Source organism: Acytostelium subglobosum (assembly GCF_000787575.1).
Source record: "Acytostelium subglobosum LB1 DNA, scaffold: scaffold35, whole genome shotgun sequence".
Lineage (NCBI taxonomy): Eukaryota > Evosea > Eumycetozoa > Acytosteliales > Acytosteliaceae > Acytostelium > Acytostelium subglobosum.
In genome coordinates, this window is record NW_012236498.1 from 151,474 (window position 1) to 167,421 (window position 15,948).

Sequence of the window (15,948 nt, forward strand, 5' to 3'; positions counted from 1 at the left end):
ATTATATTATTATATCTTATCGTCATCGTCTACATGTTCAACCTGTCCCTCTTCGATGGCATTGAGCAATGAGGCAGACACCTCTGCACCAGGTGATGTTGGTTGTTGGCTGTAGTAGGGTATGGTGAACACTTTGATCTTCAAATGATCACATAGTTGATGAGTAGTAAAATAGGCAAACAAAAGGAATTGGACACATGCCAAAGCAAACATGCACCAGAGTAATGGTAACTCACTGATTGAATGTACACTATATTCAAGATGGGAATGATTGGTATGATGGACATGGATGGTAAATGAATTGAATACATACCCTCCTCTAATAAGAATAGAATTGAATACACATAGTGCCAATGGTATCAATATTGGATAGAACATCTTGCAGTCATCATGGCAAACTCTTTGAGTAATGAACCTTGACTGGATTATTGAATTGTGACAACTTGGAGTTAATATAAATGTTTCCAATGTCTATATGTTAACATACCTGTAGATAACCGAATATTATACCAATGGTCATAATGAATAGATGAGGTTGGGACTCTAGCATTGCACTGGTTGAAGCCCATATAATGATGAGAACGAAGAAGATTGTGAATGGTGTCAGTTGCATCAAGCACTTTGTGAATGGCATCCTGTTTGGTAACTTGAATGTGTTGTGGACACTAGATTGATTGATAGAGTGAATGATAAGTATGAATGGAAGAGTAATGGATTAAAAGTCATAACTACGTACTTTGTATAGATGGAGTATATGGCGGCCAGTGCCATCAATATGATCAGTATATTTCCAAGAGTAAAGTTGGTTGGACCAACGGTCCAAATGTCGGAAGTGAAGATGCCAGTGATGAGTTCAATGATGATGAACAATACCTGTGCTTCAGTTGGACCGTTGAACTCTCCAAGCACTAGAATACCAGCATGGTACTCCTCCCAATGTGCTAAATAGAATGGCCAGAATCCAATAATACAACTAACAAATGCCCAAATAGGTCCAACTCTAATAGTACCTGACATTACAATAGCAAACATCTTTGATTGTTTGAGTAAGTTAGTGAATGAGTGAACGTGTTGGACTTGGACTCGTCTGTATCTGTACATACAGCTACACTTAGTGCATCACAACAATGATCGAACAACTCGCCTAGAGGTGATGATGACTTGGTTCGACGGGCTTGCTTGCCATCAATATTGTCCAATGTTTGATAGGCGAATATCAGAAGAGCAATGATAAAGTATGGCCATCTCGGAGCAGCCTCTGTAAGTGTTGGAAACATAAAGTATGCTATCAAGTACATTCCAATATTGCAGAACAATCCAAATAATGTTATCAAGTTTGGACTAAAGATACGCGGTACATGTCAGAGATACCATTCATTCAATCAAACATAATGATCAAACATACGCTAACCATATTGGAGTGAGTCGTTCAACACCAAAGTTCCACCAATGCTTGAGGAAGTGCTTGGCACAGAAAGAGTTGTCGACACCCGAGTAGGAGTAGTGCTCGAGGTTGGCAATGCCCTTGTCTGTGATGTAGCGGAAGTAAGACTGCATCTCTTGGTATGTTGGCAATCCCTGACGATTCAGTAAGTCGCCTAACGTCAAGTTGTCACCTGCTCCTCTCGGACCTTGTGACGCCTTTTGATTGTTGCTTATAAGTCTCCTAATTTTGTTATCTCTTGTTTATGGTTCACCAAGTTGTTGTGACCTGTTGCTGTTTATGTTGTTGTTTATGTTGCTACTATTGTCAAGATAATGCTTATTATGAATACAAATAAGAAGAAGATTGATATTTGGGATGGGGAGACTTATATTATCTTATCTTATTCAATGTGTGTGTGCATGGATTAATGAATGAATGAATGAATGCAGGGCAATGTAATGTATTCGTTTTGAACAAGCAAGTTCCCACACTACCACACCTACGCACCAGGATGTCGCGAACTGAACGATGTCATGTGGTTTGCGGGGTTACATCGTCCTTAGACAATCAAGATGGACTTGTTGTTGGGGCAAGACTTCATTTTCAAAAAAATAATAGTTTCTCTTGAGACCAACTTAGAATCAGATAATTCTCACATATGATGAATGTTGAAAGAAATAAAAGTTTATCCTTGACATTTTGGTTGGTCGGTTGGAAATAATGAAGTACTTTATTTCTTAGAAATTGATTGTTGTAACTTCCAACATTGTTATTGATCACAAGTGATCTATATTGGGTTCTATTTTGTACATATTCATAGGGATAGAATGTCAAAGTGTAAGAAGACTAAATTAGATACAGATACGACTACTCCTAAGAGTAGTGTACCAAATGACAACCAGAGATCATTGATCAATGACAACTCATTAATGTGGACAAAGATATTAAAGGAGATAGTTACATTGGAGACACAAATAATATATTTACAATCAAATAATAATAATAATAATAATGATCAATCACCTTATATGATTGAACATAACAATCAAACACTATCCAATAACATTAAACAACTACGTACCAGACTAATTGAGTACAATAACTATATAAAGGTAAGTGAACAAGTGCATTGTTTGATTGATGAATAGTCATATTTATCATACTAACATAACAATAATAACAACAGATAATGTATCCAAGTCCTAAATGAATGGTATTTATTAAATAAATGTATATATCTGTATTATGTATCTGTATGTCCCTTATTATATCTCTGTTGTTGTTCAACGGAATACTCTTCCGAATGGTTCATTACCGTATGGATATTGCGGTTGAATTGATCCGTCAATGTTGGAATGTGCATTGGTATCTAGTAGTCGATGGTTTTGACCTCCGACTGCTTCCTTGCACTCGATACACTGTCCAACTTGCATGGCACCTCCACATTCACCAATATAGTACACATGTCCGTTGGGACATTTGAACCAATGGCCTGCTGTGAAGGCATCACTGTTGACCACCGAGTCGATCTCCTCCTTGGTGATCATCTCGCGAATCTTTGTCTTGATCTTCTCGACGTACTCCCATCGCTTGTTCAGTACGTCCTTGTAGCGAATGTTCTGTGGGTAGATGGTGGCCTTGCAGCATGGACAACTCTTGACTCCAATTGACTCTTGGAGCTCGGGCTCCATGTTCATGTATGTGTCAAGGTTGTCAACCTCCAACACCGTCTTGCAGTTGCAGTAGAGCTTGTAGAACTTGTCCTCCGGGTCGTGCTCGTCCAGGGTCATCTGACTGATTGGCTCCAGTGACTTGGGTTCGCAGACGCGACAGAGAAGTGGACATCTCTCGCCACACAGCCCAATGCATTGATGCTTGCACTTGAGTATCTTGGTGCAGCGTTTGTTACAGGGTCCAATGTCACACACCTCATGGCAGAGCTTGGTGCAGCCTCGTTGATGTTCGCAGGCCACTCGCGCACACTTCATCTTGCATGGCAAGCATGGAGCATTGCAGACCTTGCCACACTTGGAGTGTGGACAGCGATTGGTGCACTGCTTGGTGCATGGCTTGCATGGCTGTGAGCAGTCGTGTGGCTTGCACGAGTGTCCACATATGAGTATCCTGTCGCATTGTTTGTGGCAAGTCGGATGCTGTTTGACTCCATTGACAAAGGTATGCTCCTTGCACTTGATGTTGCACATGTGTCCACAGGGCAGCATGTCCTTGCACTTGATGTGGCACGCGGTGGTCTTCTCAAAGCACTTAGCCTTGAGCGAGTGGCCACATGGCAGCGGACGCTGAACATCCACTTGGCACTTTGCCTGAGTACATGTCTTGCCACATATATCGGCGCAAAGATGTCCACAGTCTGGTCGAAGCTTACGACATGGGATTTGGCACACGACCATGATTACGGGCTCTGAACACCTCTTGGTGGCGCGATGACCGCAACCCGGTAGGAAGCATTGAACTTGCTCTTCACATGGCTTACACGTTCCACGATGACACCATTGAGTGCATTGATGGTCGCAGTCAACGAATGGCTTGTCACATCGTTGAGTGCACACGACGGTCTTGTGCTCAGGGTCATCAAAGTGGCAGCACTTTGGACATTGATGTCCACAGGGGTCTAACTGGGTCTCACAGCGCTGTCCACAACCGCCCTCTGGTACCTTGTCAAAGTCCGATGCGCTGGACACCTCTACAACGTGGTCCTGATGGTTTTCACACTTGAGCCTCAAAGATGGTCCAATGAGCTTGTCCACCTTGAGCAACTCTATGAGATTGGTCCACAAGTCGTGGGCCTTGGTCAACTGTGCTGAGTTGCCCACGATGAACATGGCATTCCTGGCTCTCGACAGCGACACATTGATTCGATTGCTGATCGAGAGGAAGCCACTAGAGTTGGTCAGGTTGGACCTGACCAAGGACAGTATGATGATGTCCTTCTCCTCGCCCTGGAACTGATCCACTGTGCGGAGGGTCAGCCCGTCCTTTAGTCTCGGGTTCTTGAGATCGTTCACCTTCTGTCTGATCTTGAGCAGTTGTCCAGTGTAGGGCGTGAGGATGGCAATGGACGATGCTGGATACATGTTCTTGACCAGGTAGTCCACGAGTCTGGCAACTAGGTTGGCCTCGAACGGGTTTGTCTTGCTTGCATTCCTCTCGTTGGTGGTCTCTGGCTGGCGATGATCCAAAAAGAAGACATTGGACCCAATGCCCTTGATCTTAACGTGCTCGCTCATCAGTGAGCGCTCGACCACTGACGAATGGTTCTGTAGGTCGGGATAGATGGGCTTGATGAATCGCGAGATGTTGGGCACCATACGTCTCTGAATCGAGAGTGTCTTGCAACCCATGCCATTGTTGACGATACGCTCAAACAGTGAGATGGACATCTTGTACTTGCTGGCCAGCACGTACACCTGGTTGGAGGGACGCAGCTGCTTGTGGTCTCCAATCATGATCAAGTGTTCGACGGTCTTGGGCAGGATGGCAATCACATGGGACTCGAGCACCTCGGCTGCCTCCTCTATGATCACTACCTTGGACTGCAGTGACTCTAACACATGCTTGAGTCGGCTGGCGCCAGTGGTAGTGGCGGCCACTACATCAGCACGCATCAAAGCATTGGCGTAGGATTGGTCCTCATGCTGAAGGATCTGTCTCGTGAGGTCCTGGTACATTTTCTTGTACATAATTATCTGGTCCAGATGCCTGTTGATGTAGAGCTGCTGCCAATGTCGATAGAGCTGTACTCTCTGTGGGATATCGAGTGCAAAGATGTTATCCACGTCGTGGAAGTCGTCTGAGGGTTGACCGAGCACCCACATCTGGAAGCTGATATCAATATCCTCGATCTCCTTGACATCCCTGTCATCGTCCATCTGACGCTCTTGGACTCTCTCGCGAACAACTTCCTCGTCCTCATCACTGTCCTCACCGCCTTCTTCATTCTTCTTCTGTTGCTCACTGGCTTGATCCTGAGCCTTGATCACCTCCCTGATGGACTTTATCCATTCCTTGTAAGATACACTGCCTCTATAGTTCAATGCATCATAGTGATCTTCCAAGGCCACCTTCTTGATCAGATCATTATCCAGTGGTTTTATGAGTGCTTGTAGAGATAGTAAGGGTAAGTATGTGAATGAATGAGTATTGTTGTTGTGCTTACCCTTGAGTGTACGCTTGATCAACTCCACAGTGTCCTTCCTCTCTTCAAACCTCTGGCGTCGACCGTAGCTCCTGTCAAGCTTGTTTCTGATGTTGTATTTCTCAAGTGATGGATCACGACTCCTTGATCCAAGTCTAATCACATTGTCTGTGATGGGCAGGATACCTTTGATGAACTGATCGAGCGCATGGTTCGTGTAACAAATGATGAGTATTGGTGTTCGGACCTCATCCTCGATGGACTGAATGTGTCTGTAGATTAGCTGGAACAGCTTTAGACCGAGGAATGTCTTGCCGGTGCCTGGTGGGCCTTGTACCAACGAGATCTCTGACCTCAAACAATGCTTCATGGCCTCCAACTGTGATGCATCCAAGTTGTCGAGAGCTGTGGGGAATGACAGAGTCACATTGTGAATGGGTCGTGGATCAATGTCCTCAAAGGTTTGTCTAAAGTCCATCTCTGGACGTATGCTGAGGTAGACGGGTGGCTCGCAGTCCATCTTGCAGTCCAACAAGTAGTCCTTGAAAGGCAGAGTATCTTGATTGATCTTCTTGAGTGCATGTAGTACATTCTTGTAGGCTTCAAAGTATGATGGAGACTCAATCATCATGAATGTATGAGTGAAGAGGTGCGTAGGATCAGCTTCATTCTCATGATCGAGCAGTGATATTGTGATCATTTGTTTGGTGCCCTCCATTGGTCTCTCCTCGACCACGCCCCATATTATTGTCTTGAATCGATCGTGGCTAAGACCAACCAGTGATCCCTTGAGCAAACTCGATGTCTTTCTCCAATCAAACCTCTTCCTGGCGGTCGCTTCAAAGCTAATGTTGTAGCAGAATGATGAGAATGTACATGATATGGCTGTATATGATTGTTGTTAGATATATGATTGATCGATTGATCGATCATCAGACTTAACTTACATGTGAACTTGACATTCTTGAAGAAGTACTTGGAGTTCTCACCATTCCTAAAGTCGCGGAGTGCCTCTCGCATTGGGTGGATCATGTCCTCGCGAAGGAGATTGAAATGTGTATCCAAGTACTCCTCGACATTGTCATAGACACCCTCTTTGAGCTTCCTGAGTGGTGGCAGTCTGTCTGTCTCTAGGTCTGCGGGAATAGGGTATACTGGGAGTACATGGTATCTGTAAGGGAGGCTGACAATGTCATTGGACTCTGCCTCATTGATCACAATCTTTTGTAACTTGATCTTCTTCAACAATCTCTCAATGTACTGGTCCTTGGGATACATGGATGTCTTCCAACTGATCTCAAACAGCTCCAAAGGGATGTTTCCATAACTGTTGGTGAATCTATGATGATTGATTGATCGTTAGTGATTGAATGAATTATTGATCGATGATGTTGGCTGGACTTACTTCTGAGTGATGTGAGCAAACACAGTGATGCAGTTCTTCATGACGGTGAGGTCGTGCGTGAAGAAGAGCGAGCGGAAGAAATCAGCCAAGTTGGAGTACTTGTTCATGAATTGAGAGTTCATGAGTCGGAAGTACATCTGGTTACTGGTCTGTGAGAGCAGTGAGTTGGCGACGATGTCCATTGCAAAGAGTTCCAGGATCAGCTTGATGGTGGACGACTCCAGACGATCTCGTTGTGGATTGTTGAGAATATCCTCGAACTGGATCTCCTTCATTGGTTTCTCAAACTCTGACATCACTTCCTTATCACCTGATCTGAACCTCTCGATTATCTTGTTCAAGAACTGATCGATGCCCCTTGTACTGTTGAAAGGTTCGTACTCATCCTTGATTTTCTTGAGCTTTGCTTGTCTCTTCTCAACAGCCGACTCCTTTGGAACATCATCAATATTGTCATTATTGTTATTGTTATTGTTGTTGTTGTTGTTGTTGTTGTTGTTGTTGTTGTTGTTGTTGCCAACAAGTCTGGAATGATTCCTGCTGTTGTTGTTATTGTTGTTGTTGTTGTTGCCCCTGCTGTTGGACTTGATCAGCTGTGAACGACGCTTCTCAAATGTCTTCCTCTTGCCGATGGTGTCCAGACCTAGACCTTCATAGTCTTCAGAGCCAATGTCAAACAATGTGTTTCCATTGATCTCATTGTCTATGAATGCCTTACTAACAACCTTCAACTCTGGTATCGTGTTCAACCAATTGGCCACCATATCAATCGTCCATTCCTTTGGATTTGGCGAGTTGCCCTTGGGAAACTCTACTTCTGGCTGTCTAGCCACTTGTGTCTGTGGTTCATCCCTTTGTTGTTGTTGTTGTTGTTGTTGTGATCCACTACCACCTTTGTTGTTATTATCTGTTCAATCAATCGATCTTTATCAGTATTGTCCTTGACCTGTACTATGGAATGACAATACATACCATGTGAATAGTTACATTGGTCGCCCTTCAAGCATCTACCCTTCTTCCAGAACTCACACTCCTTTCTGAAAGTTTGGCCTGATGACCTATTTCCACCATCCCTATCATCCCTTCCTCCTGAGTTCCTATTGCCATTCCTATCATTATTCCTTCCATTATTATAGTAATTATTGTTGTTGTTATTGTTGTTGTTGTTGTTGTTGTTATTGTAGTTCTTGTTCCTGTTGTTGTTGTTGTTGAACTTGTAATTGTTATTGTTATTGGACTTGTCTTGCCCACCTTGCTTCGTAGATGTTGTTGATGTTGTTGATGTTGTTGATGTTGTTGATGTAGTTGATGTAGTTGATGTTGATTTTAGTCCGTAGATTGTAGCATCATTGTCATCATCATCACTACCATCACTACTGCTGTCACTGACGAATGAGAAGTTCTTTATGACTTGTCCAGTCGTATTTGTACCTCTAAATGTCGTTGGTAACTTCACAGAGTTTGATATTGGCGATGTGAACGTCGGTGACTCTGCATCATCAAACGTGAAATTATCTTCTTCCTGGTCTTCCATTGTTTGTCTATTTATCTCAAACACACGCTCCTTGTCAATCAGATTGGAGTATGTCTATGAGTAATAAGTAATAAGTAATAAAGTATTAATATATATTAAAGATTATATTTAATCTGAGTTGATATGAATCCATGGATGAGTATAAGTACTGGATGGTACCTGAAAGTCGATCCAACTACAACACCTCATAGTTCATTCCACCTTTTTTCACAGACAACATACCTTTGGATTGATTGATTGAGTTGAGTATGAGTAACTCTTTGTATATATATATAAGTATGAATGAATGAGTAAAAGTGATGAATGATTGATGGTTGAGTGTAGGTAGGTCTCAACACTTTAATAAATATCCCTTGAAGGTTGTACCGATTGATGGTCGCGAGAGTGAGTGGCTTGCCCATTCTTCCGTCAAAGTAGTGGAAAACTCATAAGTGTGCGATGATTGTTCCACAGCATGCCTTCTGAATGCAATCACTCATCAATATAGTCCCTCACGCCCTATCAATCAATCAATCAATCAATCACTTAAGTGAACTACCTGTCAACATGTTATGATACTTATATATTATTTCGGGTTTATTGTTGTTGCTGCTGCTGCTCCTGTTGCTGCTTGGTCACAGTGCTGTTCTTGTTGACTTCATCGAGAGGGATGGGAGCGATGACCTGACGGAACATAGACTCGGGGAAGACGTAGGGCACAACACCAAACTCTTTGAGGTGTGCCTTCTTCTTGGTGAATCCCTTCCTGGTGGACCTCTTGCCCTTGTAGAATGAGGTGTATGAGTACTCGAATGGCATCGCAATGATCTTGGTCTTGGTCGACTTTATAGTGTTGGCAATGTCCAAATCATCCATATTGATTCTATATTCTGGTGTTATTGTTTTATATGTTTGTGTTGTTGTTGATTTGTTTGAGTCATTCTCTTCAGTTGTCTCTGTTGAAGAGTATTGTCTGATTGAACCATTTCTATACAATATATTGCTGCTGTTGATGCTGCTGATGTTGCCAATGCGACCATTCAATGATAATGATCTTATAGATTGATTAATGAATCCTGTTCTCAACATTGTTGTTGTTGTTGTTTGTTATTATATATGTTACAATCACAAACTGTTGTATATATATATAATTATGATGTATCTGTGTAATGTAATACTTAAGTGTTTCTTTCGTCTTCGCTTTGTACATGCTTCATCAAAAAAGTTGTTCAATCGCAAAAATAATTCAAAAAAAAGACACTTGAGTGAGGCCTACACAATTAGTAACTTAGAGTAATACATGTACATAATAGAGTAATAATTAGTAGTAGTAGTATATACCAAAGACATAAAGAGAATAAGAGTTGATTTGGAAGTATATTCTAATTATTTCTTTTTTTGTTTTAGAATCTGATGGAAGTTCAAAAGGATGAACAATTCTTGAACTTGTGAGAAGTGGTTTGATTGATTTAGAGTGCGTGGTCAACCACTTTACTCTCATTCATCCATCCAATATCAATCATTGTAAATAGAGAGAGAGATAATGTGCACATAGAGGGTACTATCATACACCTTCACTTCATATTCATTATAATTATAATATCAACAATCATCATTTAATATTTACAAATATTTATTATTTTAAGTTAACTTAAAACAAACAAACAAACATGTATACATCATATTTAAATAATGATAAGCCACAACAACAACAACAACAACTTAATAATAATAATAATCATATGTTGACATCAACAATGTTTGAAGGATTGGAGAGATCAGTTGTTGATAACTATGATCCAACTGATAAGTTAATGGATGCTTTTGAACTATATGATATAACATCGGGAATTGTTATTGAATGTGATCCTTCAAAGCCTGTACATTATGAGCGATCAATCCGTTGGGATAGTACAATAGACAATGGACCAATTTCCGACAAGTTAATACTAGGTGTAAATGTAGAGTCTAAATCCAGCCTTTTACAACCTGATCCCGCAGCAGGACTCAACAAGACAAACACATTCCTATCACCTCGCCTTATAACCGCAACGAATATCAATTCCAATTCCTATACACCAGCTGATCAACTGACTCAGCCAATACCTGTAAATAATACATCCGCGGAACAAACAACAACAACATCAACAACAAAAACAACTACATCTACATCTGCTGCCGCATCGTCATTGAACTCCTCAGTCATCAATCCACAACCGATCCTTGTGGAATGCAAGGATATGGACCCATCTTCCAGCACAAACCAATTGCAACCCTACGTCATTGAGACCTTCCCGATAAACTGTAACAAGTTCTATCGCGCAATCATAGACTCTAGCTTCTGGGGCAAGGTCAGCACCGAGATGGGATTCTATGGTATGTACACATGCACATGCACCTCCTTAAAGTCGGTTATGACTTGGACCTAACAACCAACTCCATCAAACTCAGATATGAATGAAGGCGGTTGGACAACATCGCCAACAGGCTGTCATCAAGAGAGAGAATTAAACTTTAAGACACCAATCTCGTTCAAGATTGGACCAAAGGTGGCCAGTGTGTGCCAAAAGCAGCGCATAAGACGTACACCAAACGGTGGCTATTTCATGGAGACTAGCTCAGTGTCGCGAGATGTACCCTATGGCGAGAGTTTCTCTGTTGAGAACTACATCTCGCTGGAGCCCAGTGGCGATAGTTGCCTACTAAAGGTATCCACCGCGGTAAAGTTCACAAAGTCGATATGGGGCGTACGTGGCCTCATTGAGAAGTCGGTTATTCAGTCCAACAAGGACTTCTTTGTCGTCTGGGTCAAGATGGCACGCAAAACACTGGAAAACCCTGTGGCCGCGGAGCAGCAGAGACACTATGACCTGAACGGTAGTGTGGCGATGATCAATGGTTCGCCACTCTCGTCCTCTCCAATGGGATCAAACACACCGCCATTGGCAACAGGAAACAAGAGTCAAACTTCACCTTTAAAGACTTCTCCAACGACCACAACAGCCACTGTCCCTGTTGTCGCTGCTGCCTCTGCTGGGGCACCGGCTCCATTGTCAATGCCAGTACCAGTGACAGCAACAGTACCAACGATGTTAGCCACTATGTCTAACGCCCAACAACAAGGCGATCACACTACTGCTGGGCCAATGCCTATCAACTATGAGGAGATCAAGAGATTGTTCTTCCAGCTATTCCGAGAGACACAGAACCCTCGAACAGTTAAGCTCATATCACAACGCACCGATCAACATGTGGCCAACATAACGATACATGTTCATTATACTGTCGGTCATGTCATCCAGTATCTCATACCACAGGCACTGCCAGAGTTAACAACCAATCAGAACTTTGAAGTATTCTGGCTGGACAAACAGAACATCAACAGTTTATTCTTTTCCAAAGATATGGATCTTCCTATGTTGAACTATCTCCAAAGTGTATGTAGTTGTAGTTGTAGTAGTTGTAGTAGCGTTGCTAACTCCTTTGTTGTTGTTTAGTCCGATTCACTTTGTATCACAACATTGACAAGTCAGCAGGCAATCAAGAAATCACTTTGCTTTGAGGTGATACAGTCTGGAAAGCGTGCGATCATAAAGAGCAATCATTCCTCTGGCATCTCATTGTGATTGAGTTCTCACACAATGAGTGATGAGTGGACACAATAAAAGTTCGCCAGTCAATCAATCAATTTGCAATCTCACGACCAATCAACTTCATTCACACTCACATTCACTCATAATATTCATACTAATCAACATAGAGATAATAATAATAATAATAATGGTGCAACTATTACCAGATATTATTGTGATGTTGATCATTGAGTGGACATTCAAAGCAACTATTAGAAGGAGTTGGTCATTACAACTTGGTATGATCTCATGGAAGTACCGACGATTCATTAAATCAATGAACTACAAGCTTGTTCCAAGATGTCTACACATCAATGAAGTCGTCAACCATAACAAGAACAATCTCTACTCTATCCAATCAGACAATATCACCAAACTAAAGGCGTATTTCTTCTTTGGATTGTTCTAAAAATACTCATATACGCCAAGAACAGATTCCTGGCCGATGAGGCTCTCGGTTCAAAGCCGTACATGTCTTGGGCAACTTCGATCCCTGACCAGAGTTAATTGGGACTATGCACTCGATACCATTCTGACTCTCAAGCCTTGGCACACCTTGCAATCGATTGGATTCCTTCTCCGCAATGAGGACAATGAATATCAACCTACAATTCTGGAACCTGTAAACACCATGGAACAGGTTGCCAATCTATGTCCGCATATCAACAAGGTCTCATTCAATATCTTTTACCTCTATGAGGACGAGATTACCTTTCCACAATCCACCAGAGTCCTGGATTCCTCTATAAATCATCTATTCAGTTCCAACAGTGTGTGGCTCAAACAACTAGTATCTTTGACTTGGCGAAGGGTCTATCCTTTTGACYTTGATCAATATGAGGACAAAACTGTTTGAAGGATTGTCTGGACTTGTCTCGCTTACAACTCTTCAAGTCTTTGTCGACTACGAATCTCCTATCCCAGAAAGGTTGGACGAACACCGAGCCAAAAGTGAAGAGACCTTTCTGCTTCTTCTCAGTCTACTCCAAAGATCCGATTGTAATATTCGAAAGTTGGGATGGGCACTCCCTATGAACAAAGGAGCTGGTCACTCACTGCTCAGATACCTCTTTTCAGATCCATCATGCAAGGTCGACGATCTCACACTTGGAATTTACTTTGCCAACATTCCATGTGCCATCACTCGTCATCTTTATCGTTTGAAGCTGGAGATCTCATTCGACGACACCTTTGTCAATTGCAGAAGCACTACACAACATGTTGGTGGCGGTCATGGAGTTGATGTTATTGACGTTGTAGGACAAATACCATTGAACATCCGTCGGAGTACCGAGCTACTTATAAGTCAGTCATGCAATCAATATCTCTTGTCCATCATCTGGAACTCAAAGAGAAGCATTTTCCAGACTATGAGGTACTCTGTAAAATGGATCTCTATGATGAGACTCCCTTCGATGCAACTAGAACCTTACATCCACCAATATGTCTCTATGTCCGTATCTTTAAGAACCCTATGCTTATGGATGATGAAGTATTGGATCTGGTCGATCAATTCATTGCATACTATAAGGATCACCCTTTTATATTGAACAAGCTGTCTGTCATCCAACCTTTGAAGATTGAGGATTTAGACTAAGGAACCCACGATCAATCACTCATCGCCAGTCATCACCAGTCATTGTCAGTCTATCACCCACCACACCTGTGAAGGAAAAAGGATGGAAGTCACTCACATCTTGATTTGATGCAAACTTACAGGTTCAGAAGGTAACAAAGATCATTCATTTCAAGTTCAAGTGAAGTTGACAACTTGTAAACAGATAAAGTCATACATATTATATAATATACATACATACATATACATTTACATAATGGACGAGAACGAAGAACAACAGGGATTCTTTTGTGTTAGCCCAATAGCTTGTAAACACCTTACTGATCATACGTTGGTCAAGCAATCACTGGATATCAATATCTTTGACAACGCCGATCGTACGTAACTAGTAGCAGTTGTAGTGGCTTGCTTGGTGATGGGATGGATAGATGGATGAATGAGCTGATGGATTGACATGTATATATGATACCCTCAAGTCACCAATCTTTCGTGCCAGTCTTGTGCTGATCCATCTGAGAATTGGGTATGCCTCAAGTGTAGATATATTGGATGCTCAAGACATGTGAGTGGACATGCTGCCGAGCACCACACATCAACAGCTCATCCAATAGCTGCATCATTCTCAGACCATAGTTTCTGGTGTTATGATTGTGAATCATACCTCGAGCATCCTGTAAGTTGCAGCTTGGCCTTGACTTGTTGTTGTGATCCATCATGTTGACATGCCCACACTTTAATAGGTATTGGGCGACTTCCTGGATGTATTGAACACACTTAAGTTCTTCAAGGAGAAGAGCGGAAAGCACAATGACGACTCATCTAGCCGTGTCAAGAACGAACTCACAACAGAGACAACATCAAACTCATCAACATCCACAACATCGACCACGACAACAACAACAACTGGAGTACAAGATGATGAGTCGAGCGAGGAGGAGGATGAAGACTTGAGGACCAAGAAAGCTGGTCTGGTCGAGGCTATGCTCAAGTTGAACGTGGATAACAATGAAGGAACAACTCCAAAACACATATTGGATGAGATGACATTGAAGGGCATCGCATCATACATCAAATCAGGCAAGGCCAAGAACATCATTGTACTCACTGGTGCCGGCATCAGTGTGGCCTCTGGCATACCCGACTTTAGATCTCCCAAGACTGGACTCTATCACAACCTGGCCAAGTACAACCTCTCACATCCCACCGATATCTTTGACATTGAGTTCTTTGAGGAGAACCCAAAGCCATTCTTCACTCTTGCCAAGGAACTCTATCCTGGTTCATATCATGTATGTATTGTAGTGAACATGGATGTAAGTGTGACACATCTTCGACTAACTCATCCATCAATCATTGCTGTAGCCAACACATGTCCACTACTTTATCAAAATGATGTTTGACAACAATGTCTTGCTGAGAAACTACACTCAGAACATTGATACATTGGAGAGAGTTGCCAGTAAGTAGTCAAGCTTGAATGTGTTTACATGGATGGAAGGAGGATGAGATGTTAACGCTTGCTCCATCATTCAATCATACTAGACGTCCCAGGCGACGCACTAGTCGAGGCACATGGAACATTCGCAACTGCACATTGTACAAAGTGCAAGAAGGAACACTCTTGTGAATATGTTAAAGGTAGGAGAGAGCGGATAATGAATGATCGAAGGAAGGAGGAACAAGTATATTGACACAATACATCATTCATCAGAGCGTGTATTCAAGGACGAGACACCATTGTGCACAGAGTGTAGCGGTGTTGTCAAACCAGACATTGTGTTCTTTGGAGAGTCACTTCCAGCAAGGTTTGGACAGATGGTGAAGCAGGACTTCCCATTGTGCGATCTTCTCATTGTCATTGGAACATCGCTGCAAGTACAGCCATTCGCTTCATTGGTATCACTGGCACCCAAGGGCATACCAAAGTGTCTGATCAACATGGAGGTGGTTGGTGCCGGACCCTACGGTGCCTTCAGATTCGACGACGAGGACAACACCACCGACGTCAAATGGATTGGAGACTGTCAACAAGGTGTGATTGAACTTGCCGAGCATCTCGGCTGGAAGGACAAGTTGAATGAGTTACACAGCAAACTCTAGAGGAAGAGGGTTATGATGACATTGATCGAATCAATCAAATACAAGGCCGTGCATTACACGTCAATGACCTTGGCGTTGTTATTTTGTACAGTTGTTTGTTTACATGTAATAAATTAGGATGAGGAGATACAGTGACATCG

The 15,948-nt window shown here is 42.4% G+C and overlaps 5 protein-coding genes across 5 annotated transcripts; 2 read left to right on the top strand and 3 right to left on the bottom strand.

Annotated features, from left to right (window-relative positions):
• Window positions 1-9: 9 nt before the first annotated feature.
• Window positions 10-1,557, bottom strand: SAMD00019534_118050 (hypothetical protein; the record flags this gene model as incomplete). The annotated part of the gene is made up of 6 exons (XM_012892953.1): window positions 10-250; window positions 314-420; window positions 488-665; window positions 737-1,032; window positions 1,104-1,341; window positions 1,406-1,557. The coding sequence occupies 6 exons, from the start codon at window positions 1,555-1,557 to the stop codon at window positions 10-12; spliced, it is 1,212 nt and encodes a 403-aa protein (XP_012748407.1).
• A 1,152-nt stretch (window positions 1,558-2,709) lies between these two features.
• SAMD00019534_118060 (hypothetical protein) lies at window positions 2,710-8,521 on the bottom strand (the record flags this gene model as incomplete). Its single annotated transcript, XM_012892954.1, has 5 exons — window positions 2,710-5,546; window positions 5,604-6,467; window positions 6,530-6,921; window positions 6,988-7,894; window positions 7,960-8,521. 5 exons carry the CDS (start codon window positions 8,519-8,521, stop codon window positions 2,710-2,712), a joined length of 5,562 nt encoding a protein of 1,853 aa, XP_012748408.1.
• A 579-nt stretch (window positions 8,522-9,100) lies between these two features.
• Window positions 9,101-9,589, bottom strand: SAMD00019534_118070 (hypothetical protein; the record flags this gene model as incomplete). The annotated part of the gene is made up of 1 exon (XM_012892955.1): window positions 9,101-9,589. A coding segment is annotated over one exon (489 nt), but the record flags the coding sequence as incomplete, so codon positions are not given.
• A 1,151-nt stretch (window positions 9,590-10,740) lies between these two features.
• On the top strand, window positions 10,741-12,126 carry SAMD00019534_118080 (hypothetical protein; the record flags this gene model as incomplete). Its single annotated transcript, XM_012892956.1, has 3 exons — window positions 10,741-10,876; window positions 10,952-11,937; window positions 12,034-12,126. The coding sequence occupies 3 exons, from the start codon at window positions 10,741-10,743 to the stop codon at window positions 12,124-12,126; spliced, it is 1,215 nt and encodes a 404-aa protein (XP_012748410.1).
• A 1,838-nt stretch (window positions 12,127-13,964) lies between these two features.
• On the top strand, window positions 13,965-15,808 carry SAMD00019534_118090 (hypothetical protein; the record flags this gene model as incomplete). Its single annotated transcript, XM_012892957.1, has 6 exons — window positions 13,965-14,085; window positions 14,185-14,381; window positions 14,449-14,997; window positions 15,071-15,167; window positions 15,251-15,346; window positions 15,420-15,808. The coding sequence occupies 6 exons, from the start codon at window positions 13,965-13,967 to the stop codon at window positions 15,806-15,808; spliced, it is 1,449 nt and encodes a 482-aa protein (XP_012748411.1).
• Between the last annotated feature and the right edge of the window lie 140 nt (window positions 15,809-15,948).